Raw genomic sequence first — 25,884 nt, 5'->3', positions numbered from 1 at the left:
TGTGTGGGAGAGGGGCAGTGCTAGCTTGGAAGACCAACATCCTAAGTCCCTTGGCTGTGCCCACAGCATTCATCCATCATCCTCATCCCCAGCCAACAGGTGTTGGGAATTCAAAGACCACCAGGACTCATGGTGGGACTGTCCTTGCTGGGAGCTTACAGCACAGTGGAACCTTTTGTGAATTCCACAGGAGTCTGCTTCTACCCTACTGTGTTCTTAGCACCTCTCACAGGCCTCAGGCTCAAGGGCCGCAGGGTTCTGGATATAGATGGTGCTGGGCGCCTGGAGGTACAGGTCAGTGGTAGAGCACACATGTAGCATGTATGAGGTGTGGGTTCAATCCCCAGTACTCCCAGAAACAAACTCACAAATAAAAAGTCTAGAGCTAAGGATGTAGCTCAGGGGTAGAGTCTTTGTCCAGTATGTACAAGGCCCTAGATACAATCCCCAGTACAGAAAAAAAATTCTGGGGCCACTGACTCAATAACATATTTTATTAGATTCACTACAGGCCAGGGCTGGGCCCTGGAACCAGGTTTCAGGGCTCATCCTTAGATTCAGTGTGGTCTTCCCCATCTGCCTCTCAGTTTCAGGTCAGGCTCTTGAGGACCCTTACTCCTCCTTTCCTCTGGCTCCTCTAAGACTCATTCTCTTCAATGGACTCTTTCTTCCTTACAGGGACTGTGAAGCTCAAAACACAGTGTGTTTGCCATCAGTAGAGTTGGATCTGCTATCCCACTGGCTGGCCCGAGACCAGGCCCAGGTGGCCGTCCCAGCCTGCTGGCTGCCCGTGGCACTGCCACCTCAGGAGGTCATCGGGGTTTTCTTAGTGTTCTCGGCCAGGAGTTCGGGGGTGGTATGCAGAAGTCTGATGCTCTTTAAGATCAAAGTTATCGTGACCTTCCCTGGGGAGCAAAGAATGAATGGCAGAGATCTTGGCAGCCCTCAAGCCAAGATCAGTCTACCCCCAGAACACTCTACCTGCACCCACCGGAAGCACCGGGCACAGTAGAGGTCTCCATCGCAGCCAGCACAGCGCAGGGTGGCATCCTCATTGCAGATGCAGCACCAGGGGAGCTCCTCCTCTTCCTCCTCAGCCTGGGGCTTCAGGAAGAGAAGAATGGGGGAGTTAGGTACAGCTGGAGCAGTGAGCCAGGTGCAAGGCTTGTGTGGCAAGCGTGGGGATGCCTGTGTGGGGCTTTTCTCACCTCAGTCTTGGCCCTGCGGGGTTGGGCCTGGGGTCCGGGAGCTGGTTCCACAGGGATGTTAAAGCCACTTGCCTCATCCAGGGCAGCTTCTTCAGTGAGCTGTGAACAGGGAGGAAGAGAACTACTTCCTGCTCTAGGCCCAGGTTCCCCTCCCAGCGTTCTGCGGCCTAACTTCTCAGCTTCACCCTTTACTTCCTGCTATACCTTCTTGGTTTCCTGAGGTAGGAAACGGATCCCAACTAAAATTGGAGCTGTGGAACAACCACTCATGTGGCGCTAGAGGCCAGGGAGTGAGGCAACAATGAGGCAGCAGCAGAAGGGTGATGGGTGGGTAACAAGGCTACCTGCTGCAGGAGTCTCTGGATGGCTGTCTCTTCATCCTCCTCCTCATCACTGTCTGGTAGGCGATAGTCCTGGAGGCTCACTTGAGTGAGGGGGGCAGGAACAGAGGACGGAGGGAGGTGAGATATTTCACCAGATGGCTGCCCTCTTGTCTTCTAGAATTGTTGGCTTCCTGGGGGCACCTGTTTTGGAGCTGAGAATCAAGCTCCTGCTCCTGCGCTTCCTTACTCTAGCCCTGCAAGGCTGGGCATCAGCCGTGAGAGTGGAGGGCAGTAGGGAGGCATTAAAGGTCCCACGGCCTCGTTATGGCTGCCTCAGAGCCCTCATTCCTTGCTCTGCCCCATTCTATCTCATGGTTCTTGACAGGACACAGATCCTCTGGCACGGGGACCCTGAGTACCGGCTTTAGTACTGGCAGGGAAAGTGTAATCTGAGGTAGCAGCAGGTCTTGGCCAGGGGGCCTGAATAAGGAGGCTGGCTCAAGCCTTTACCTTTGCTGGGGTCCTGTCCCTGAAGCAAGGCCAATCTTTTGGCCAGAGCCAGGATCCGTTCCTGCCTGGTGTTCTCCTCCCGTAGCTCAACTGCTGCCTGGGCCAGCAGCCTGCTCTTCTCCTCCTCCAGGGATGAGTTGGCCTGACCCGGGGAATTTGTGTGCTCCTTCCTTGTACCTCCCTTGTTGAGGTCATTCTGGAGTGGGGTCGCTGGAAGAGGTAATACAGTTAGGAAGGCAGAAAAATTCCAAGATCTCACTCCAGAAGCCACTGAACCCATTTCTCAACTAATTTTTAACCATATGTTATCATTTTTTTTTGCTCAGTACTAGGCTTATAGTATAGACAAAATTGCTATTTCTTCCAAATATAATTTTTTTTTTTCGAGACAGAGTTTCTCTGTGGCTTTGGAGCCTGTCCTGGAACTATCTCTTATAGACCAGGCTGGCCTCGAACTCACAGAGATCCGCCTGCCTCTGCCTCCCGAGTGCTGGGATTAAAGGCGTGTGCCACCATCACCCGGTTTGGCCTAGAATTCTTGATCTTCTTGCCTCTGCCTCACAATTCCTAGGATTACAGGTGTGTGTCTGTAAAACTAGTAATTTTAATCACACCTGGCAAAACTAGTAATTTTAATCATGTATTTTTCAAATGCATCAGCCTCCACCCCCCTAGTTAACAGAAGGTGGCTATCCTATGGCTTGAGACTCACTGCCCTGAAGGATCAGGATACGGGAGGCTAAGGTTTAGCTAGTTTATGTCTTTCAGGGCTGGAATTAGCTTTCTCTGGGAGCAACAGCAAGAGGTCCTGACAGAAGCAGCAGTCTTAGACAATGGGCAAGAAGAAATTTTATCAGAGTGGATGTGGCCCTGACGTGGTCACCCTTAGTCAACAGCAAGAGCTTTAAAACCAAGGTGGCCACGACAGTGCCCTCCTGCAATGACAGCGGTTGGGAGGTGGAGGCAGGAAGATCACGGCAAGTTTAAGGCCAGCCACACAAGGGCTACATGAGGCCCTATCTCATAAAAGAAACAAACAAAAACAAAAATAGCTTTCTGTAGAAGGCTCGTCCCTGCCAGTTAAAGGCTGTATGCCAAGTCCCTAAGCTTACCAAGTCTGCTTCTTTAGTTACACGTAAGGATAACAGCCCTCTGTCAGAGGGCACCCACTGAGACTATGTCTATAAAACAGTTTATCAATCTTAGTTCTTTTGATACGTTTAAGGGGACAATTTCCTCTTGGGGGCGGGAAGCTGACAACTGCACGATCGGGTGCCCAGCAGCATCCCTGTCTCCCACCTACCAGATGGCAGGAGTGCCTGTGACTGTGACAACGGAAATGTCTTTAAACATTCCAAAAGTGCCCTAAGGTAAAACTCATCCCTAGTGGGAACGCTGCTCTAGAGTCTCCAGGTGCCACTGTCCATCACTCCTGCTGTGCAGAAGCGCTCCACAGCATGACCTACTTTCACGCTGTCCATGGTGTCTGTGCAAGCTCACGTGGGTACCAACGGTTGAAATGTGGCTGGCAGAAGGAGGCAACTGAAACCTAACTCCTTTAGTTTAAGCCTCTTCCCCATCCTCCCATCCCCAGTGCCTTTACTGTAGACAACAGTTACTAAGCGCCCACCATGAGCCAAGCGACCCAAGCACTTACTGTATTACTCCATTTATTTCTCATGGCTTCTAGTACGAGACAGGTCTTTATCACATATAGCTTGAGTTTACAGAGTAGAGAGATTTAGATAGGTGAAGGAACTCATTTAGGGTGGTGGGATTGGAATTCCCCATCTCGAGACTGGATTCTAGAGGCCTACACTGGCTCCTAGAGCAAGCACTCAGTACACAGAAGTTCTTTAGTGTTGACCATTTTCTAACTCATATTCGTCTCCCAAGAGGGTAGGCAGAAGAGGCAGGGCATAACTTTGGAGAAGCCAAGTGGAAGGTTACCTGGGCCTCTTCGTTCCCAGTTGTCATCAATAGCCACCTCAGCTGTCAGCTGTGTGAGCAGATCCTGCGTTTGCTGAGCCTGGGTCCTGGTATCTGGTGCCTGGTGTGCCTGTGCAGAGGAGGGAACCTCAGTGGGGAATAGGGGTACGGGGAAGGCCACACCAGAAGTCCAGAAAAAGCCTGAGTCAGGGGTGGATGCTGAAGAGTTTTCAAAGCCCATGGGAAGGCATGGATTCAAGGTCCACACAGGTGAGTAGGTCTGGCAGCTCCCCACAGGACTGAGCATCCTCTTTGCTGCCGCACTCAGTCCTGCTGCTTGGCACTTGTTCTTTGGCTTGAGAGCAGGCCTAAGGCTCAGGAGGTAGGGGTGGGAGGCTTTGCTAACTCCTGCAAAGCACATGACCATACATGTATCTGGGCTTCTGTAGGGTGCTTGCCCTAGGAAACCCTTCTCTCCCAAGCCATAACACTCACCGGTCTCACGTGAGAAGGTGGCGCTCTGCCCTGTAAGGCTGCAAGCCGATTCTCCATCTCCTGTGTGGAAGGGATGGAACCCTGGACTTCATCCTTCAGTGCAGCCAGCCGTGCCTCTATCTCTGCTTGCGAGGGTACTGACTCTGCAATTGGCAAGCAGAGGATCTGTAAGGGCCGGAGGCAGCGCAGTCCCAAGCCCTTGCACCACGCCTTTTAGGTCCCCTGTTCCCTTAAACTCACTGGGCTTATTTTCCTGACGGAGCCGTGCTAGGCGATCAGCGATGGCTTGGTCTTGCTGAGTCAGGCCCTGGCTCTGGAAAGTGCTGGGTTTTTTCTTGGCTTCCAGGGCTGCCACACGCCTGGCAGGATATGAGTAGACACTCTTAAGGCAAAGAAGACTGAAGTCACACGTCCAAATCAATCGGGGCCTCCAGAGGCAGTCTTCTGTGCCTCTATTCATGTGGTACTGCCGCCCACCCTAGCTGATCAAGTGTAGGGTACTCCCGACAGGGAAAGAGCTCCCAAATGCCTTTTCTGAGAAGAGATCAATGAGCGGCTTTTAGAATCTAAGAGGGAAACAGGAGCCGGAGTTGGGCATTCTCTTTATCCTGCATCCAACTGATCTGGACACCAGAAAAAGAGCCTTGCTACTGGTGTCCTTGTCCTTTGCCGTCCCCACTGGTCCTCTTTTCAGTACTTACTTCTTGTAGTTCTGAGGAGGCGACCACTTGGAGGTATTGTCAGAAGGTCCTCTAGAGAGGGAATTTGGTGTGAGAAAAGCCCATCACCCCACTTCAGTGATTTCTACCCCAAATACTTCCTAGACAGGCCTGTGGCCACAAGGCCTGCTCAGATGCTTACTGTCATGTCTGTCTGAACCCTTGCCCATGCCCATCTCTCACCTGGTCAGATCCGTGTGGCATTGCTTGCAGACTTTCTGTTGAGTGTTGCCAGCCCGAGGTACCAGAGCACTGAAGCTGAGACAACCATTACAGAAGGCCCGGCCACAGTTCTTACAGCCATACTGGAAGAACAAGAAGCAGGAGGATCCATCTCTCACCCGCCCCTGCAGCTCTTCTCTGGGACTCTCTAAGCACTCACAGAAAGAAACTGAAGTTGTGACCAGATGTTGGAGGGAGGGAGAGAAATGGGATCCCTGGGTCCAGGGAGGGATAGGGGTAGGGCAATCCCTTGGATCCCAGACTCTTGTTCAAAGCAGATAAAATTTCAGCCAAGGCTCACATGCTGTCTACCACTTTCGGTTCTTACCACGGGGTGAAGAACAAGGACACACAAAGCCCTGTGAGTCAGGGCACTGGCTAGTCAACAAAAGAGAACCAGAGGGCAGATGCCATGCTTTCTCTGCTCTGGCAAGATGGTGGGCGGGTTGGCTCAGGAAAGGGTGGGAACAATAGCTTCATTTACTAAGTACTTAGTGTGTGCCAGGCACACAGCGTGGATCTAACCGTCATAATTCATACACATTATCATATTTGATCCTGACGCCCACCATTAGCATCTCTATTTTAACAGAGGCTAGAGAAATCACACGTCTTGTTCAGTGGAGGTCTTTCCGTGCATAAGACAGGGCAGCTGAAATTTGAACCCTGACTCCAAAATTCATGCTCCTGAAGTGCCCCAGTCCTGCATGCCATGAATTCACCCCATTTATTTCCCACTATCTCCCCGGAAGCTTACACAGAGAACCTGGTAAGTCTGTGCTGAGAACAGGCCTTTCCATTATACCCTGGGGGGAAAAGGATGCATTGGAATCTAACCTGGAGAAGGGCAGGCTGCCAAAGCGCAGGTTTCAGAACAGAGAGTAACGGGCATGGTGTGACCCACAGCGGTCATAGGATATTAAAGACAGAGATGGAGAAAAGGAGGGCAGGAAGAAGCAGGAGGCAGATACTCCACTCAGCGGTAAAGGGAAAAAAGTGTAGCTTTTGAAAACTGACACGTTATAATTTATAGGGCACTTTCAGCTCCAGCGCCTCACCAAAGCTCCTTAAGAATTTTATCTTAATTACATTCTTTCTTGTGTGTGTGTGTTAACATGTGCGTGCTACGGCACGTGTGTGGAGATCAGAGAACAACTTGCGGGAGTTCTCTCCTCCTTGGGGTTCGAACCGAGGTCATCGGGCTTAGCGGCAAGTGCGTTTACCCGCAGAGCCAGACCATCATCTTAACCCCCAAAACGAGTGGGCGTTCGCCCCACCTTACAGAAATGTTAACAGAGTTACTTCGTCAAAACCACGCCACTAGAAAGAAACCGTCAAACTGGGTCTTGGGCCTGCAAGTCCAGCTCTTGCCCGATTCGCCCGCGTCCTCCCTTGGCCCTCCAGCTCTCCAGGAGAACACTCGCCTCCTTCTTGAAGAGGGTGAACTTGACAGCACAGCCGTAGCACCTGCTCTCCATGGCGTCTCACGGCGCCGCAGATCCGGAGGGCAGATCACCACCGCAGGGCAGGCCGCTCAGACCCTCAGCCTTTGCAGCCCTGCCCTACACGCCCACCTGCGCCAGGCAGCGGCCGCCCAGGGCGGGGAATTCTGACTTTCGGCTCACTCCAGGCGGGCGGCCGCGGAGTGTGGGATGCTGGGAGTCGTAGTTCATTCTCCGCGGAGCGCTCCTCCACAGTCAGTCAAACCTAAACTGGATCGCGCCGATTCCCAGGGGGCTTAGCGCCGTTGGCCGGCTTCAAGCTGTACCCCCCTCCTTGCGCGCGCTCAGACTCCTGGGAATTGTAGTATCAATTCGGACAGGGCTAGAACCATGGCGGTGACTAAAGAGCTCTTACAGATGGATCTGTACGCGCTGCTTGGCATTGAGGAGAAGGCGGCAGACAAAGAGGTGAGAACCTGAGAGGCCTGGCGGCTCTTCGGTCCTTGCGCCCGGCCCGAGCCAGGTCCCGGCTCTCTAGGCTCCGCCCTATCCCGGCCTGGGAGCGAGTACCGGCCTAATGCCTACAAAGTGGGGAGGGAGAGGAGAGGGGGAGGCTGGGCATTTCCTGAAAGGAGTAAGGACCTCGTTCGGAAGGGAGGAAGGGAGGCACTGAGGACTGAGAACTGTGTGACTGCGCTGTCCTGAAGCCGCCATGTGTGTGGAGGCCGGTTCGAATATGAGAGACAGGACTGCTTTTTTTGCGCCTGCGCAACAGCAGTTGCACAGTGTGTATGGAGGTGTTTCAGTTTCTAAACGAGCTGTTTTAACTTTAGGTGGAGCCTGGGAGGGAAAAAAAGACAATTCTCTAGACTCTTCGCTCCCTCTTCAGTTCCTCCTGCCCTGGATTTGGCGTTGAGATCTAGGACCCAGAGAGCTCTGTTTTCTTTTCCGCTTTTTATTTATTTGTTTTGTTTTGTTTTTAGAGACAGGGTTTCGCTGTAGTTTTAGAACCTGTCCTGGAACTAGTTCTTGTAGACCAGGCTAGCCTCGAACTCACAGAGATCTGCCTGCCTCTGCCTCCCGAGTGCTGGGATTAAAGGTGTGCGCCACCTCCGCCTGGCGCTCCACTTATTTTAAGTGATGATCAAGGTGTACTTAAGGTTTCTGTTGCTTACTCCTGGATTGAATGGTAATCCTAATAGTATAGGCAGGGGAGTTCATCGGATAAAAAGTAATGCCCACTGGGCTGGGCATGGTGGTGCGAGCCTGTAATGCCTAGGAGCTGGAGAGAGGAGAATCAGGAGTTCAAGGCTAACTCCAAGCTCAGCAAGAGCAACAAGGGCTCTTAACTGCTAGGCCATCTCTCCAGCCCCTATTTTATTACTTTTAATTTGTGTATGTGTGTGAACATGTGAATGAGATCTAGAATTAGTTATGAGTTGCCTGATGTGGATGCTGGGAACTGAACGTGGGTCCCCTGGAAGAGCAATATATTCTTTTACCTGCTCTGCCATTCTTTGGCCCCCAATGACTGTTTTTGTTAGTGAGTATGTACTCAGGATGGTTTTTACATGTTGAAAGTATTGTATTGTAACAAGCAAGGAAATAAAACAACAAAACATCCCAGTCAACTCAAATTTTATTTTAGGTCAAAGTGAGGCAGAGAGGTGGTTCAGTAGTTAGAATGCACAGGACCTGAATTTAGTGCCATCGTGACTTCAGCTCCAGGGGGACCAGATGCCCTTGGCCTCCTTTGGTATCCACAGCTCTGTGTGCATATCCACACTCAGATACACACAGGCTCCATTGGTAATGCGAGAACCTGAGCTCAGTTCCTAGCACGTATATAAAACCCAAGTGTGCAAGTGCATACCTGTAATCCAAGTGCTGGGAGGGGCAGAGATGGGATCCTAGGAGCCAGTCTAACCAAATCGGCTCCAGGTTAAGTGAGACCGATTGGGTATGGTGGGGTAGGTCTTTAATCCTAGCACTTGAGAGACTGAGACAGGTGGATTTCTGTAGGTAGACTTTTCTTTCCTGCCCATCAGTTCCCAAATAACCAACACAGAGACTCAACAGTAATTATAAATGCTCAGTCAATAGCTCGGGCTTATTACTAATTAGCTCTTACAACTTAACCCATATTTCTTATTAAGTTCTACCACATGACTCATGACTTGTTACCTCATTTCATAATACCACCACTTCCTCTGTGTCTGATTGGCAACTTCTGAGACTCCGCCTTCTTCTCAGTGTCCTTCTAGTCTGGCTTTTCCATCAGTCTCTTCCTGCCCCGCTATAGACCAATCAGCTTTTTTTTTTTTTTTGGTTTTTTCGAGACAGGGTTTCTCTGTGGCTTTGGAGCCTGTCCTGGAACTAGCTCTGTAGACCAGGCTGGTCTCGAACTCACAGAGATCCGCCTGCCTCTGCTTCCCGAGTGCTGGGATTAAAGGCGTGTGCCACCATCGCCCGGGTCAATCAGCTCTTTTTAAACCAATGAAAGTAATACATATTTACAATGTACAAAGATTGTTCCACAATATATCTCTCTGAATTTACAGTCTGGTTTACATGTCTCAAAAACAAAAATAACAAATTAGGGTGAGCCACTACTTCCTATCAGCGAGGATAGTTGTTATAGAGAAATAAAACTCCAAGGCCAAAGTAACTACACAGATGAATTTAAGGATGCAGAGAAATTGGAACTGTTGAGTGTTGCTTGTGGTATGGGTATTGTTAAATGGTATGGAGATTTCTCAAGATGCTAAATATTAAATATAGGATTGCCATATGGTAATTGTGATGTCTTGAATGAGATGTCCCTTATAGTCTTGAGCATTTGAACACTTGTTCCTCAGTTTATGGCGCTGTTTGATGTGGCCCTGTTGGAGGAAGTGTGTCAGTGGAGGCAGGCTTTGGGAGTTAAAATACTCTGGTCATCAGCTGGGCTGTGGTGGCACACCCCTTAAGTCCTAACACTCAAGAAGGCCGGCCTTGAACTCACAGAAATCCGCCTGCCTCTGCCTCCCAAGTGCTAGAATTAAAGGTGTGCGCCATCACCGCTAGATTTGTCATTCTTATTAGTTTAATAAAACTGATTGGCCGGTAGTCAGGAAGTATAGGTGGGGTGACCAGACTAAGAGAATTCTGGGAAGAGGAAAGGCAGAGAGTGTCGGGGTCTAGCCTTGACAAAATTTGCATGTTGCGTCAGGATTAGAATTAGTAAGCAAAAAGAACAGAGATTTGAGAGAAATGAGAGACAGAAACACAGAACATCATTGGGAGGGAAATTCAGTGAATACTGAACCCTGAATCAGCCAGCATTTATTTTCCATATGTTTATATACCCCAATCCAGAAGGGGAAGAAGGCTTTAACATGACTTAAAGGACAACCAGAACAGTTACTTGCTTCAGTACTTGAGACATCTAACTTTTATTCCCTGAATAAAGCATTTGATGTTTGGGGCAGGATATGCAGGGTGTGCACCCTAGACCAAGTATCCTGTAGGCAGGCACTCCCTATGTCAAACCTCCCCTTTTAAAATGAAGGAGCAGGAACAGGCTTGAATTCTCTGACCTTTGGTCAGGGTGGAGCAGATCCACCTCTATGAGCAGTAACCACACCCTAGGTCAGGATATCTTGTTCGTGGCCACACTTGTTGTCAACAACTTTGAAAGAGTAAAAAACAAGCTCAAACTCTCTGACCTTTAGTCAAGGTGGAACTGGACTCACATCTGTGCGTCCCCACGAGAGAGTCAGTCATCAGGCAGATGCGGAGAAAGCAAGATGAGAATGTTTTACTGGGAAAAGGTACCAAGCCATGTGACTAACCACAGACAAGGATTATAGGTGAATTTAAGTCATAAGAGCTAGTTATGCCAGGTGGTGGTGTCGTATGCCTTTAATCCCAGCACGGGGGGTGGGGGGCAGAGACAGGCAGATCTTTGTGAGGCCAGCCTGGTCTACAAGAGCTAGTTCCAGGACAGACTTTAAAGCTACAGAGAAACCCTGTCTTGAGAAACAAACAAACAAAAAGCTAGTAAATAATAAGCCTGAGCTAATAGGCCATACAGTTTATAATTAATCTAAGCCTCTGTATATTTATTTGAGATTGAATGGCTGAATGACTGCAGGACCAGGCAGGATAGAAGCTTCTGTCTACAAGCCAGGACTACAAAGAGAAATCTTGCCTCAAAACAAAGCAAGACAAGAACAGAAACCCACAAAAGTTGAGTCATTTCTAAAGTGTTCTCTTTCGAGAACTCAGACCGTGAGCTCGCAGTTTGTCGTTACAGTCGCCATGCCTGCCTGCTGCCATGCTTCCACCTGTGATGGTGACGGACTCTTATCCCTCTGGAGCCCAGTAAACCCAATAAACTCTTGCTTCTGTAACTTGCCTTAGTCTGGTGTTTTATTAGGCTCTCACGGAGCCAAGGCAGTTCTTGAACTCCTGGTCTTCCTTTCATCACCCAGGTGCTGGGATTCCAGGTGTGTGCCTCACTTCTTTTTATGTTTTAAATTGTGGTAAACATATGTAACGTAACATAAAATTGGGCGTTTTGTTCCTTTGTAGTATGAAGAACATTCACGTTGCTATACCACTGTTGCTACCATCCCGTCTGCAGAACCTCTCCAGCATCCCAAATAAAACCTTGTAGCAAATATATAAATTCCCATTTCCTCTTCCCCTAAGCCGTGAATTCCTAGCCGCAGTTCTCCTTTCCTCTGTGGCTGTGATTCTGTGCGGCTGGTAATACTTGTCCTCTTGTATGTGGCTTATTTCATTCAGTACAGTGTTTATAGGAGTTGACCGTGTTGTGGCTTGTGTCAGCATTTCCTTCCTTTCTAAGGCGGAATTCCATCGCATGTGTTTGTATTTGTTAATCTGTTGATGCGGTTGCACAGATCTGTCTGAACTCTGCATTCTGTGGGCTGCCGTGGACGCGTCTGCACAGATAGATCTGTCTGAGCTCTGCATTCTGTGGGCTGCTGTCGACACGGCTGCACAGATAGATCTGCCTGAGCTCTGCATTCTGTGGGATGTAGCTCAGTACTAGAGAACTTCCTGTGTTGCAAACCCTGGAGTTTGATCTCCAGCACTACCAAAAACCAGAAAAAAAAAAAAAAGTCTTTTGGCTATAGACCCAGTCCAGAGGCACTGGGCCATATGTTGATTGTATGTGGAGTCTCCTAGGACCTGCGGTTTGACCGTCCACAGCAGCCGTGCTGTAACCTCCTCCTCATTGCCAAAACATGTTACTTCTATTTTCTGTGTTTTGGGTAACAGTGAATGGGCCACCGATGAGGATTGTTGGACTTTTTTTCGGGGGCCGGGGCTGAGGAGACAGATTTTCTCTGTGTAGCCTTAGCTGTCCTGAAACTCCCTCTGTGGACCAGGCTGGCCTCAAACTCACTTTAATCCTACCACCACCTGACTTTTTTTAAAATTTCATCTGTATGGGTATTTTGCTTGTATGTGTGTCTGTACACCACATGCATGCACATGAGGAAGTCAGAAGAGTGTGTCTAATCACCTAGAACTGGAGTTATAGATGGGCATGGGCACCTTCGGGTGCTGGGAATCAAAAGTAGGTTCTCTGCAAGAGCAGCCTGTTTTTATTTATTTGTTTGCTTTGGTTTGGTTTTATTATTTTTGTTTTGTTTTGTTTTCCGAGACAGGGTTTCCCTGTAGTTTTAGAGCCTGTCCTGGAACTAGCTCTTGTAGACCAGGCTGGCCTCGAACTCACAAGGATCCTCCTGCCTCTGCCTCCGGAGTGCTGGGATTAAAGGCGTGCGTCACTACCGCCCGACTTAGTTTGGTTTTAAACTCACCTTTAACAGATCTGTTTTGGGGACTTTTACACCCAATACTTCTGCTAGAACATTCTCTGGTCTTGGTGGCCATCTAATTGGCAGGTGGGAGAGAGGCTTTCCCATGAGCTCTTTCAGTTGTCCCTCACCTTCAAGGACCCTTGCCTCTCTAGGTGCGAGACCTCACAGCTGCACACCACGTAATGTCATTTGCTCACTTTTGGCCCCTCCCATCAGGGTGTGAAAATCCTGGCAGAGACTTCCTGTTTTGTTTGCTGCAGTTTCTAGCTCCTCGAACAATGCCTAGCTTTTGACAGATGTTCAGTAAACACTTGGTGAATGAGCATACAGTGCTGTTTTCAGGCACAGTGAAGCTAGTAGACCAAAAGTTAATGTATTTACAATATTATGATTCATAGTGCAGTCTGCCTTGCAGAAAGATTGTAGTGACCTACATTCCCACCACGTAGGTATAAGGTCGCCCATCTCTCTGCTTGCATCCCTGACATTTGACCGCAGCATACCAGGTGCCCACCTGAACCTTCACCAAGTCAAACTTTCTTTTCCTCCCTTCCTGTGTGTTTGTGGAAACACATTGTGTGAGGAGGATAGAAACATTTCCTGTAAACATTACTTCTGGTGCCGGGATCAAACCCAGGGCCTGTGCATGCTAAGCGCGACTCTTCTCTGAGTTGTCTCATGGCCTGGAGACATTTTTATTAAGTGCTTGCTGGGTGTCAGGCTGTGCCTGGTGCTGATAGAAGTGTGAATTGACATCCCTGGTGAGTGACCACTTCTGTTTTGCTTCTAGCCTCTCTTTCTTGCTTCTGGATCATCATTTTGAAATTCAGAGGCGAATGCGATTTTCCTAGAAGCTCACATTTTCTTTTTCAAGTTTTTTTTTTTTTTTTAAATCATGTGTATGTATCCATTTGTTGAGCAAGCACACAGGGATTCAGGTGCCCTCGAAGGCCAGAGATCCCCTGGAGCTAGATTACAGGTGGTTGTGAGCCACCTGATGAGGGTTCTAGAAACTGAGCTCAAGTCTTCTGTAACATCAATAAGTGCTCTTAACTGCCGAGCCATCTCTGGCCCCAAGCTTACATTTTCTAATCAGATGATCGCCTATAGACACATGCCATGTATAAAGTAAGAGTTCTTCTAATTTATCTTCAGTGAGGTCAAGAATTACTGCCTGTCATCGCTGCCATGGTTTAAAGGTGGGTGGACAGCAATGTGGAACACCCTGCACTGCTATGAACTGTAAATGTGTCACTTGCAGTGGAAAGGAAAGGACTTTGGAGTCAGACTGCCTGAGCATGGTTCATGACTTGCCTCATTGGTAACTGTGAACAAATATTTAACTTCTCTGTGCCGTGACTTCCCCGTCTGCCCAGTGGAAGTGACGGCAGCAGCTCTGCACTGCATCGCTGTGAGTCAGGATCTGTATCCAGCACGCAGTTCAGCACTGGCATGCTACCAGGTGGTTATTGCTGTTTGCATTCTCATTGCAAGTGCTGCAGTTTGTTTCTGGAAACAGGGTTTCTTTTTTCTTTTTCTTTTCTTTTTTTTGGGGAGGGGGTTTCGAGACAGGGTTTCTCTGTGGCTTTTGGAGCCTGTCCTGGAACTAGCTCTGTAGACCAGGCTGGCCTTGAACTCACAGAGATCCTCCTGCCTTTGCCTCCTGAGTGCTGGGATTAAAGGTGTGCGCCACCACCACCCGGCGAAACAGGGTTTCTTATAAGCCAGGCTTGTCTCGAATGCCTGATCCTCCTGTTTCTCCTTCCCAAATACTGGGACTGTAGCTGGCACCACCACGCCTCATTCATTGTATGTTTTAAAGTTAAATACTTATCTGTGAGGTGCACATCTGTAATCTCAGCACCTGGAAGGCACAGACAGGAAAATTGCCCGCAAGTTTGGGGCTGTCCTGGTATACACAGTTCCAGGCCAACCAGGGCCACATATCAAGATCGTGTCTCAGAAAGCCTAAATAAGCCTGCAAGACAGTTCAGCAGGTAACGGCGCTTGCTGCCAAGCCTGGTAGCCCAGTTTGATCCTAGAATTCATGTAGTAGAAGGAGAGCGCCAGCTTCTTTGAGCTGTCCTCCAGAGGATCTCAATGGAGGCAGAGGTCAGGATAGAAGGGAGGTAGGGTCAGTGAAACAAAATTGAGCATCATGCAAATCAAATTGATGGTGTTCATCACCACAGGCAAGGTCCTAGGTGGGCATGTGGGAGGTGAAAGCCGAATAAAATGTTATTCTGGTTTCTGCCAGCTCAGACTGTGTACTCATGAACTTTGAGATGGAGGAGGCTCAGTAGAGCTATGCAAGGGAAATACTGTAGGAATGAAAAGACAAACATGGGTGGCAGGATAAGGAAGGCTTCCTTGAGAAGGTGTTTTTGTCTAAAACCTTAGGGGAAAAGATTATCAACATAGTTGGGGACTCGAGAGATGGCTCAGTGGTTAAGGCCGCTTCCTGTTTTTGTATAGAACCTGGGTTTGGTTTCCCACACTCATGGTACTGGCTCACAGTCATTCATAACTTCAGTTCCAGGGGACCCGGTGCCCTCCTCTCCCCTCCTCGGGCACCAGGCACACCTGGTACTCAGACATAAATGCAGGTAGAACACCCTAAAGTGGGATAAACAGTCCAACCAACCAACAGAACCAGAAGGGTTCTCCCGGTTATTTATGATGTCATTGATCTACAGAGGCTCTGAAACATGTCCAAGACTACCCAGTGCAGGGTGTCAGCCCAGGCTAGGACTCGGTGTCCAAGACTACCCAGTGCAGGGTATCAGCCCAGGCCGGGACTCGGTGTCCAAGACTACCCAGTGCAGGGTGTCAGTCTCAGCCGGAACTCGGTGTCCAAGACTACCCAGTGCAGGGTATCAGCCCAGGCCGGGACTCGGTGTCCAAGACTACCCAGTGCAGGGTGTCAGCCCAGGCCAGAACTTAGTGTCCAAGACTACCCAGTGCAGGGTGTCAGCCCAGGCCGAGACTCGGTGTCCAAGACTACCCAGTGCAGGGTGTCAGCCCAGGCCGGGACTCGGTGTCCAAGACTACCCAGTGCAGGGTGTCAGCCCAGGCCGGGACTCGGTGTCCAAGACTACCCAGTGCAGGGTGTCAGCCCAGGCTAGGATTCAGTGCCGTAGTCTTTCCAGTCCCTATGAGTTTTTCCTTCTGTTTTCAGCAACTCGGCCCTTCATTTGAAACCCTTTGAAGGCTATGTAGCTTACTTGATCTTCACGGGTATCACTAGATAAAACAAAGTTCTTCAAACCACATTTTGACTTTTAGTTATTTTATGGTGACAGAGTCTCATGTAGCCTAGGCTGCCCTTATGTCTGAGCCTGGCTTTGAACTCCTGACCCTCCTGTTGCAGTCTCAAGTGCTGGGGTGTCTGGTGTGTGCTAGCATGTGCCACCAACCAATTTTGTTAGTAGTTTTTTTTTTAAATTTATTTTTATGTTATGTGTATGAGTTTCTTGCCTGCATGTTTATATGTTCATCACGTGCATGCCTCTTGTCTGTAGAGACCAGAAGAGAGCTTTGGAGCCCCTGAAACTGGAGTTATGGAGATTTGTGAGGTTCTGTGTAGGACAAGGGATGGTGTCTTTGCCTAGTGTTTGTTGAGGACGCAGCAGGAGATGAACCTGAAAATGTGGTGGTCCTTTACCTAAATTGGATTTTTTGGGTATCTGGGGGTCATTTGTGGATTTGGGGTGTGTCTGAAGAGAGCCCTTCTAGACTAGGTCCTGAGAACTGTTTACCGGAAAACACTGGTTCTTCTATCAAGGTCCAGGCGTGGTGGGAGGTACTAGTACCCAGCTTCCAGGTCCCATGGGCCTCTATGTTTGACTCATTTCTGGAGCTTTGAAATTGCTCAGCTGCCTGCTAAAAAGCAATGACTCTGTTTTTGAACCTGCTCATTAGCGTCCACAGTGGTCCTCACGTTTATACGGTAGCAGAGAGCTTTCCCATGCCTAGTTCATTTGATGTCTTCAAAACCAGGCCGGGAGGCAGGCAAGGACTAGTAACTCCAGTTTATAGATGAGAAAACCAAGTCTCAAAGGGGTTAATTGATTTACCTGGCATAAGGCAACTAATAAATGCAGAACCCCTGCCCAGACCTGAATCTTCTGCTCTCTGTACTCCAGGAGCAATTAGGGTAACCAGGCCCGTCCGCGGGTCCCAGAGGTCCCCAGCGCTGTATGAGCAACAGAGACGACTCCACGCGGTAAAGCCACCTGACACTGGTGAGCCCAGCAGGTGTGAACCGAGCTGGGGGTCCCAGGAAATGTTAGACACCAGTTTCCATTTCAGCGGAGGCAGCTTTCAAATCATTTCCATTTGTACAGTCCTTTCCTTTACTCTTGCTCTTCTTGAGTAGTAGAGTGTGTGTGTGTGTGTGTGTGTGTGTGTGTGTGTGTGTGTGTGTTTATGTTTATGAAGGAAGGGTATGGTGAATTTGCTGTGGGAAGGCCCAAGCTCAGAGAGAGAGGCAGAATGACTCTTGGATGGGGGCCCAGATCTGTAGGGGTTTAGGATGACAGCGGGCAATGGGGAGTGGGAGCAGCCAGACCAGGATACCTCATGGACCTGGTGGCTGGAAATCAACAGCCTGAGGCAAGACGGTGGGAAAGGTTTTGGGATCCAAGCTTGAGAGTGAGGTGCTTAGAAAAGGTAGGAAGAAAGAGATGAGGCTGTAGAGAGGATGGCATCTGAGGGAGAAAAGGGGGGCTCATTTGGGTTCCAGATGGTCACCTGGAATTTGGGGTGTTGAGAGGGCCAAAGGAAGGGATGTTTAGAAGTGAGAGAGAAAAGGGTGGGGCCACCAAAGAAGATGGACTGAGGGTAGCTCATCCGACTGCCATAGAGGCCAGGGAACAAGATGTCTACCTCTCCTAGCTTGGGGAGAAATGCGTGCCTAGGCTGTGATCAGACTGTTCCCCTGTGGGAACAGGGGCTTGGGGAGAAATGCGTGCCTAGGCTGTGATCACAGACTGTTCCCCTGCGGGAACAGGGGCTTGGGGAGAAATGCGTGCCTAGGCTGTGATCAGACTGTTCCCCTGCGGGAACAGGGGCTTGGGGAGAAATGCGTGCCTAGGCTGTGATCAGACTGTTCCCCTGCGGGAACAGGGGCTTGGGGAGAAATGCGTGCCTAGGCTGTTATCACAGACTGTCCCCCTGCGGGAACAGGGGCTTGGGGAGAAATGCGTGCCTAGGCCGTGATCAGACTGTTCCCCTGTGGGAACAGGAGCCGGTAATGGATTTCTAGCTGCTTCACCGGATGGTTTGTCCATTCTGTGTCTGTGTTCACTGCCTCCCTGTGTGTCCTTGTCTGAGTGCTACCTGTTGGCCTGGCTTTTGAGAACTGGGTCTAATTACTTGTACCTCTTACTTACCCGACTCCATGTTTTACTACAAGAAAGGACAGCCGCCTTTAAAAAAATAATGATCTGTTCTTTGTAGGGCACCTTTCTTTTAAGTTAATGATGGCTGTTTCTATTTATTGGATCCCTTACCCCTTGCTTTTCTGGCTGAGTCAAGAGTTCCTTCCCCTCAAGAGGTGAAACTGGAGACAGGAAGATTGTCAGAGGCCCTTTTGGGTGCCTGGGGCAAAGCACCCTGAAGGTAGCCGAGTTCCAGCTTGTGCCACCTCTGCTGGGCTGCTGTGATCTGTGGGACCCGTCATGGAGCTTCGGGAGGGGCTAAGTGTTGTTGATGTTTTATTCTTTCCACCCCACCCCCACCCTGTGATATGGGCTGAGGGGCACTAATGTTTGGTCCCCATTGTGGTTATCCTGGTCGTCTCCCTCACTAAGTTATCTTTCCTAGACTTTTTTTGCTTATTTTGTTTTGGTTTTTGAGACAGGGTCTCACTGTGTAGCCTTCGCTGTCCTGGAACTCACCTTGTAGACCAAGCTAGCCATGAACTCACAGAGATCTGCCTACCTCTTGCCTCCCAAGTGCTGAGATTAAAGGTGGGGGACACCATATCTGGCTCAGACTTAGTTTTCTTGAGAGGTGTTAGCAGGCAGGATGGGAGGTTGTGAGATAGTGGTGAGGCCTGGGGAGGGGGGGGGCAGGAAAGCACCCATCTTTCTACTCATCTTTGGTCCCGAACTAATGGAGGCTTTCTAATTGTTTTGGTTGAAAGTAAGCGAATGTGGGGCTGGAGAGATGGCTCAGTGGTTAAGAGCATTGCCTGCCCTTCCAAAGGTCCTGAGTTCAATTCCCAGCAACCACATGGTGGCTCACAACCATCTGTAATGAGGTCTGGTGCCCTCTTCTGGCCTGAAGGCATACACACAGACAGAATATTGTATACATAATAAATAAATAAATATTTAAAAAAAAAAAGAAAGTAAGCGAATGTTTGCCCCCTCCATGCAACAGAGACTTGTTGTATGCCTATAGATGCTGTTTGTTTCATTGTTCTGGGCCCTGTTTCAAAAACAAAATCAACTACCACATTTAAACCTGAGAATCGTGAGAGAAAAACCAGTTTTACAATTTTGAGCCAAATTTGAAGCAAGCTTTAATTAATACTGGCCAGATGATGGACTCTGACCAGATCCATTCCGGGGTTCCCAGGAAATGGCTATGAGTCATGTTTTGCAGAGGCTTAGAAAGGCAAAACCACAGACCTACATATTTCCCATCAGGTCCACTCAGGGGCAAGCATACATCCTGATGTGTTTCCTCCCCAGGTAACCTGCTCAGAGCTAACCAAGCTGCCCATAGCTAACCTGCCCATAGCTAACCAAGCACATCCAGTGCTAACAAACTTGTCCAGGGGAGTGAAGGCACGTGGCTTGTTATTTCCCAAGAACCACACCCACTGCATTCCAGAAAGTTATCAGTCCTTGGGCAAGTGGCACTTACAAGCTAACTTTGGTTCTTACACTACCACTGATAACAATAAAAAAGTAAAGGGCTAGTGGCTCAGAGCACTTTCTGTTCTTCAAGAGAACCCCAGTTCTCTAGCAGAGGGCTTAACAAGCTTGATTCCTGGCACCCACAGCTGCCTGTAACTCTTGCTTCAAAGGATCTGATGCCTCTGGCCTCTACCGGTGTTTACACTTGGTACAGATACATGCTCACTTGCACACACAGATTAATACATGATTTTTTTAAGCAGGATTATCAGAAGTTCAAGGTCATTTTTGAGATGTGTGCTTGAATTTGTTGCCAATCTGAGATTCATGAGACCCTATGTCAAAACACCTAAAATCTTTTCTGCATTAAAGTTTAAAGTTTAGTGATGTGGTGGTACACTTCTTTAATCCCAGCACTTGGGAGATACAGGCCAGTGGATCCCTGTGAGTTCTAGGCTAGCGTGGTCTACAGAGCAAGATCCTGGCCAGCCAGGGCTAAATAGTAAGACTCTTGCCTCAAAAAGAAAAGAAGTTTAAAGTCCTCTGGGGCCTTTGGTCACCTGAGATCCTTGTCATTCTGGAGCCGTGCCTTGGAGACAGCTTGATCCTCTGGAACGCTCTGTGATCTGCACAGGGCACCTGGACTGTCACCCAGCTTCTCCCTTCTGTGACATTTCGGGAATGCAGGTGTTCCAAGAGCTGGTGAGCCCAGGAGAACTAGAGGAAACCTGTAGGTAAAGATGGGGGTTGGCAGCTCGCTGCAACTACTGTAACCCTGCCTGAGCCTTCCTGGCACCCACGAAACCACTTTCTAGCTGAGTCTTTGTCCTCAGTGCTGCCTTTATCCTGCATCCTCACACAGTGATACCTGCTTCCTGCCTAAAAGTCCTTCTTCCCAACCCGGCCAAGCTCGAGATATAATACTGTTTGCTTGAACTCTTTTCTTTTTTAGAGAGGGTGTTGGGGGGTTGAACCCAAGGTGTTACACATGCTAGGCAAGCATTCAGCCAATGAGCTACGTCCTTTGTCCTTTGTTGCATTCTGAAAAAAATTTTTATTCATGAAGCCCTTGGGAGACAGCAGATGGATCTCTGAGTACAAAGCTAGCCTGGTCTACAGAGTAAGTTCTAGAATAGCTGCTATATAAAGAAGGCTTATATACATACATACATATATGTATATAATATTAAAGAAATATATTTATATGTACATATATATTTCCATAGTGTTATTTCTGTAATACTATTGTGTGTGTTTGTTTGTTTATTTATTTATTTGGTTTTTTGAGACAGGGTTTCTCTGTGGTTTTTTGGAGCCTGTCCTGGAACTAGCTCTTGTAGACCAGGCTGGTCTCGAACTCACAGAGATCTGCCTGCCTCTGCCTCCCGAGTGCTGGGATTAAAGGCGTGCGCCACCACCGCCTGGCTTAATTTGTTTTTTTAAGATAGGATTTCTCTGTAGCTTTGGGGTCTGTCCTGAAACTCACTCTTGTGTTCCAGGCTGGCTTTGAACTCACAGAGATTCGCCTGTTTCTGCCTCCCAAGTGCTGTGTGCCACCACCGCCCAGCTTCTTTTATCTTTTTAAGACAGGGTTTCACTGTGTAGCTCTGAGTCCTGGAACCCACAGAGATCTGCTTTCTGAGTGCTGAGATTAAAGGCATGAATCACGATGCCCAACTATGCCTTGAATTTTTAATCCTGCCTAAGCCGCTGAAGGCCTTCAGGCCCACCTTGAAGAAGCAGCCTTGAGAATTGAGACCAGACGGCTTTGGGAGAGTTGTCTTTACCTGGTGACAAATTCTTTAGCTACCAGTCATGCCGGGAGGGCTGGACAGAGCTAGGATCCAGTTTGTGAGAAAGCACCAAAGTCCAGGCCAACTGGTTCAAAGTCAAAACCAGCCTTCCAGCTTCAAACCCAGGACAGGGCTCTGCCCAGTGTAGCTTAGAAGCTAAATATAGTAATAACTATTAATCCAGACAAACGTACTCGGCCAGCTTTCCTAGACCAGTGGGAGATCTCCGGCTGGAAACCTAATACTTGGTTAGAGTATTTCAGAGCTCCTGGGGGCCAGCCACAGACTGAACTTTAGGACTGTCTCCAGCAGACTTGACACCATTCCTGTCCACACAGACCGTTCAGATTGGGGTCACCTGTGTCCCTGGTCGACTCCTTGAGTTCCTGCAGGTGCTGTAGTGGCTTACTTGCTGTCTGTCAAGGAATGGGTGAGGGAGAGATTTGGGAACTTGTATTTTGTTTGTTCCTTTGTTTTGGTTTCCAACACTGTCTCACTGTGTAGCCCCGGCTGGCCTGTCTCGTGAGTACCGGATCAGAGGTGTGGTTTATGAGTCTCTTTTGACTCAAGCTGGCCTTGAACTTGCTGTAGGGTGATCCAGAGCTCTGGGTTCTTCTGCTTCAGCCTCTCTGACGCCAGGATCACAGGGACGCAGATCACAGGGACGCGTCAGTACACAGTCTTTAGGTTTAGGAACTGTGTGGATTGCCACGCTGTTTCCGCTAACCCCTCCAGTAGCTTAAGATGTGGGCCTTTAGAGCCCGAATCCATGCAAGATTCAGTGATTTGCCTAAAGTCTTGCCATTAGTGTAAGGAAGATTCTGAATTTGAAAATGCACCTCTCACAATTCTAGAACCTTCTCTTGCTGAAACGCGTCTTTTAACTTAGAGTGGCAAGCAGGCCCTATTTATTTAAGTTTTTAACTTTTATTGCTCAAACTAATTGTAGAAAGTAAATACCAACTATAACCCTCTTTCATGAATATTTTTACATTTTTGTCTATTAGGGGTAAAGGAGTGAATGGCTGGGGATCAGTACTGTTTCACCCGAGTAGATTTTGTGTAGGTGTGAGCCTGGGGACTGAACACAGGCCTTGCCCATTCTGCCACTGAGTTATATTTCCAGCTAGAACAGGTTTTGTCGAATATAGTAATTGCATGGTTTTTGCTGATGAATTTTCAACGTACAGTTATATACTGAAAATAAGTCTTTATTATACCAGTTTCTTCATTTGTTAAACGAGGGTAATAATATCTACCACAGGGATTGTTGTTGTTCATGGTGATTCTTAATTTGTTGAAATTTTTAAAATTTTATTTATTTATTTTTTTAAAAGATTTATTTATTTATTATGTATACAACATTCTGCCTCCATGTATGCCCACATACCAGAAGAGGGCGCCAGATCTCATTACAGATGGTTGTGAGCCACCATATGGTTGCTGGGAATTGAACTCACGACCTCTGGAAGAGCAGCCAGTGCTCTTAACCACTGAGCCATCTCTCCAACGCTGTTGAAATTTTTTTAATGTTTAAAATTGTTTAAATTTATTTTAGCCTGGTGGTGACGACACATGTCTTTAATTCCATTACTTGAGATGCAGAAGCAGGTGGATCTCTGAGTTCAAGGACAGCCTGGTCTACAGAGTGAGTTCCAGGACAGTCAGGGCTACATAGAGAAACTCTGTCTTGAAAAACCAAAAAATAGGAGCTGGAGAGATGGCTCAGCGGTTAAGAGCATTGCCTGCTCTTCCAAAGGTCCTGAGTTCAATTCCCAGCAACCACATGGTGGCTCACAACCATCTGTAATGGGGTCTGGTGCCCTCTTCTGGCCTGCGGTCATACACACAGACAGAATATTATATACATAATAAATAAATAAATATTTAAAAAAAGAAAAACCAAAAAATACTAAAATTTTAAATGTATGGGTGTTTTGGTTTGCCTGCATGTGTGTCTGTGTACCACATCTGTGCTAGGCGGTCTCTGAGGCCAGAAAAGCGCCTGAAACTGGAATTACAGATGGCAGTAAGCTGTCTGACGTGTGTTGGGAATCAAACCAGTTCTCTGGAGGAGTAGCAAGAGCGCTCAGCTGCTGAGCCATCTCTCCAGCCCCAATTGTTGATTTCTTGAGAGAAGTGATTCCTTGACCCACTTATTCATGTTTCCTAGTTTAGAAACACAGGTTATAAACGTTCTTTACAGTCCAGAATCACTGTACTCTGAAAGGCACTGGCATTCGCCCTCATCACCTCAGCAACTTTTCATGGAATTACAGTTTCCATAGAAATCCGGGTCCGCTTCCTTTCTTGGTTTGCCCATACCACACTCTACTCCCAGCTGGGGGAGAGTGGACGCATTGATTTCAGCAGCACACAGGTGCACAGGTGCCCTTTGAGGGGTCCTTTGGGGCTAAAGGAATGGAGACAATGTAAGCACAAGGAGGGCCTGTCTGTGGAAGTATTAGGTAAGCACTAGCTGCTGCTTTGGTTTTGGTTTTTGTTTTTTTCTGAGTCAGAGTTTCTCTGTGAGGCCTTGGCTGTCCTAGAACTCACACTGCAGACCAGGCTGGCCTCCACGCCACAGACATCGGCCTGCTCTGCCTCCCAAGTGCTGGGTTAGAGGTGTGCCACCACTGCCCGGCTATTTGTTGTTTTTATTCTTTGGGAATTTAAACAATTTTTATTTCCTGTTATGAATAACTCTATAAATTAACAGCAGCATTTAGAGATCTTATATGACTTTCTAGATTCTAGAATCTTAGGGGGCTGACGAGATGTCTCAGCTGGTAAGAGCATGTACCAGTCTTCTAGAGGGCTTGAGTTAGGTGGCTCATAGCTGCCTGTAACTCCTTCAACTGTGTGTGTGGGGGTGGGGAGAGTCTGACATACACACAAACACAAATAATTTTAAAAATCTTAGATTCTTAGAAGAGGCCTTGCTTGCCAGGCCTGGTGTCACACACTTATTTAGGAACATTTCTTAAGACGAGCCTCTCCGCCGACACAAATAATTCCAATCAGACCAATAAAAGATGCCCATGTTTAATGCAGTGCTCCTGGATGTCACTGGGAAAGCATGGGGAGGGAAGAGAGAGAAGGGGAGACCATGCAAAACCCAGAGACTATGTGTACACTCTCTGGGGGACAGCCTAAGTAACCTGGGGAGGGGTCACCCCTTGGTGGAGTTCGGACCAAGGCAACTCCCAGGGGAGGGGGCTTGAAATGGAGCTTCCTGCCCAGTGATCCAAAGATGGGTGCCAGGGACTGGGATAAGGCCCCCGAATATAATATTCCAGACTCTTTGTATAAAGGCTGTTAGGGAGCTGGAGTGATGATTTTGACCAAACATTCCAGGCTTTTTGGATAAGGGGGTACCAGTGAGCTGAGGTGAAGCCCCTCAACCAAACATTTTAGACTCCTTGGATAAAGGGGCTTTGGCTCAAGTCTGGCTGCTTCCTGTGGGCCTGGGGCAATGTGGGAGAGTGGAGAGCTGGGAGTTGGTGGGCTCACACTCAGCGAGAGGTGTGGCTGGAGCGGATTCTGGTTTACTGTCATCCTGGAGACCTCAGGCAGCTGTTTCTTGAGGGAGATGAGAAGGCAGGTGGCTAGGAGAAAAAATATTGTTATTATTGGCCCTGTGGATGGGGCTAGCCATGGGAAGGGTCATTAACTGTCAGAAAGAATAGGACAGAGCAGTGCCCTGGTTGTACAGGTGAGGCTCGGGTGTATAACTGGACACAAGAGCAGATAAACCAGCTTTTAGTAGGTAGGTGTCCTTGAGCCAGGAGGGTTGGTGTCACGGTGAAGTCCCAGGAGCTGGTGCAGGTGTTGGCGTTGTCTTGAGAGCGCTTTGTAAGTTGGTTTTGGCCCAGGCAGCAGGAGTGACCTGTAAAATATGCTTAAAAATGGGTAGGGTTAAAATATGCCCTGGGTACTGTTAGTCTTTATCAGACCAGATTTTTTGATAACGCAGCAGAACTTTTTCCAGGAACCTCTAGGCATCTATAAGAGAACTGGAACAGATTTACATCTTGGTGTCATAGCAAAAGACTGTGGCTTTAGGTTAAAAGGTATGCATATTTTAGAAGACAAAGGAAATTGAAGCTCTGAACCTCTGAAGACACACCTGAAACCTGTTAGTCCTGGACCGTGAAGCCTGTGAAAGAGGCACACCTGTCTGTATTTTTTTTTTTTTTTTTTTTAGGTTTTTCGAGACAGGGTTTCTCTGTGGTTTTGGAGCCTGTCCTGGAACTAGCTCTGTAGACCAGGCTGGTCTCGAACTCACAGAGATCCGCCTGCCTCTGCCTCCCGAGTGCTGGGATTAAAGGCGTGCGCCACCACCGCCCGGCACCTGTCTGTGTTTTGGCAGGAAACTTAACAAATGAGGTAATGAGCTACAGTCTCTTAAATCATCTAATGCCATTAGACAGATCTAAGGGGGATAAGTGAGCAAGCTAGATCTGTACCCTAGTCTATGTCCAGAGCTTCCAATTTTCTTGCCTGTGTGTCCTGATGGCTGGGGTTACAATGTGCCCAG

At 48.4% G+C, this 25,884-nt stretch overlaps 2 protein-coding genes across 3 annotated transcripts in view; one reads left to right on the top strand and one right to left on the bottom strand.

The window, feature by feature from the left end:
- Positions 1–480: 480 nt before the first annotated feature.
- Zfyve19 (zinc finger FYVE-type containing 19) lies at positions 481–7,068 on the bottom strand. Of its 2 annotated transcripts, none has more exons than XM_041678832.1 (11): positions 6,831–7,068; positions 5,368–5,489; positions 5,167–5,217; positions 4,706–4,824; positions 4,466–4,608; positions 3,992–4,100; positions 2,042–2,251; positions 1,553–1,632; positions 1,209–1,307; positions 992–1,104; positions 481–905 (listed from the first exon to the last, which is right to left on the bottom strand). In XM_041678832.1, exons 1-11 carry the CDS (start codon positions 6,882–6,884, stop codon positions 827–829), a joined length of 1,179 nt encoding a protein of 392 aa, XP_041534766.1. In that variant the 5' UTR covers positions 6,885–7,068; the 3' UTR covers positions 481–826. The 2 variants fall into 2 exon arrangements, with proteins under 2 accessions (XP_041534766.1, XP_041534765.1); XM_041678831.1 differs by lacking the exon at positions 6,831–7,068 and adding an exon at positions 6,244–6,313 and having other exon boundaries at positions 5,368–5,554.
- Positions 7,069–7,124: 56 nt separating this feature from the next.
- Positions 7,125–25,884, top strand: part of Dnajc17 (DnaJ heat shock protein family (Hsp40) member C17) — a 33,911-nt gene continuing 15,151 nt past the window's right edge. Inside the window, exon 1 of the mRNA XM_041678833.1 lies at positions 7,125–7,316. Within this exon, the coding sequence (XP_041534767.1) occupies positions 7,239–7,316 (78 nt within the window). The 5' untranslated portion in view covers positions 7,125–7,238. The remainder of the gene's footprint in view (positions 7,317–25,884) is intronic.

Source organism: Microtus oregoni, unplaced genomic scaffold (assembly GCF_018167655.1).
Source record: "Microtus oregoni isolate MIOR12 unplaced genomic scaffold, Mior012 000031F_ref0000149, whole genome shotgun sequence".
NCBI lineage: Eukaryota > Metazoa > Chordata > Mammalia > Rodentia > Cricetidae > Microtus > Microtus oregoni.
Note: the sequence above shows the minus strand (reverse complement) of the source record. Positions and strands in the feature narration are given on the sequence as shown.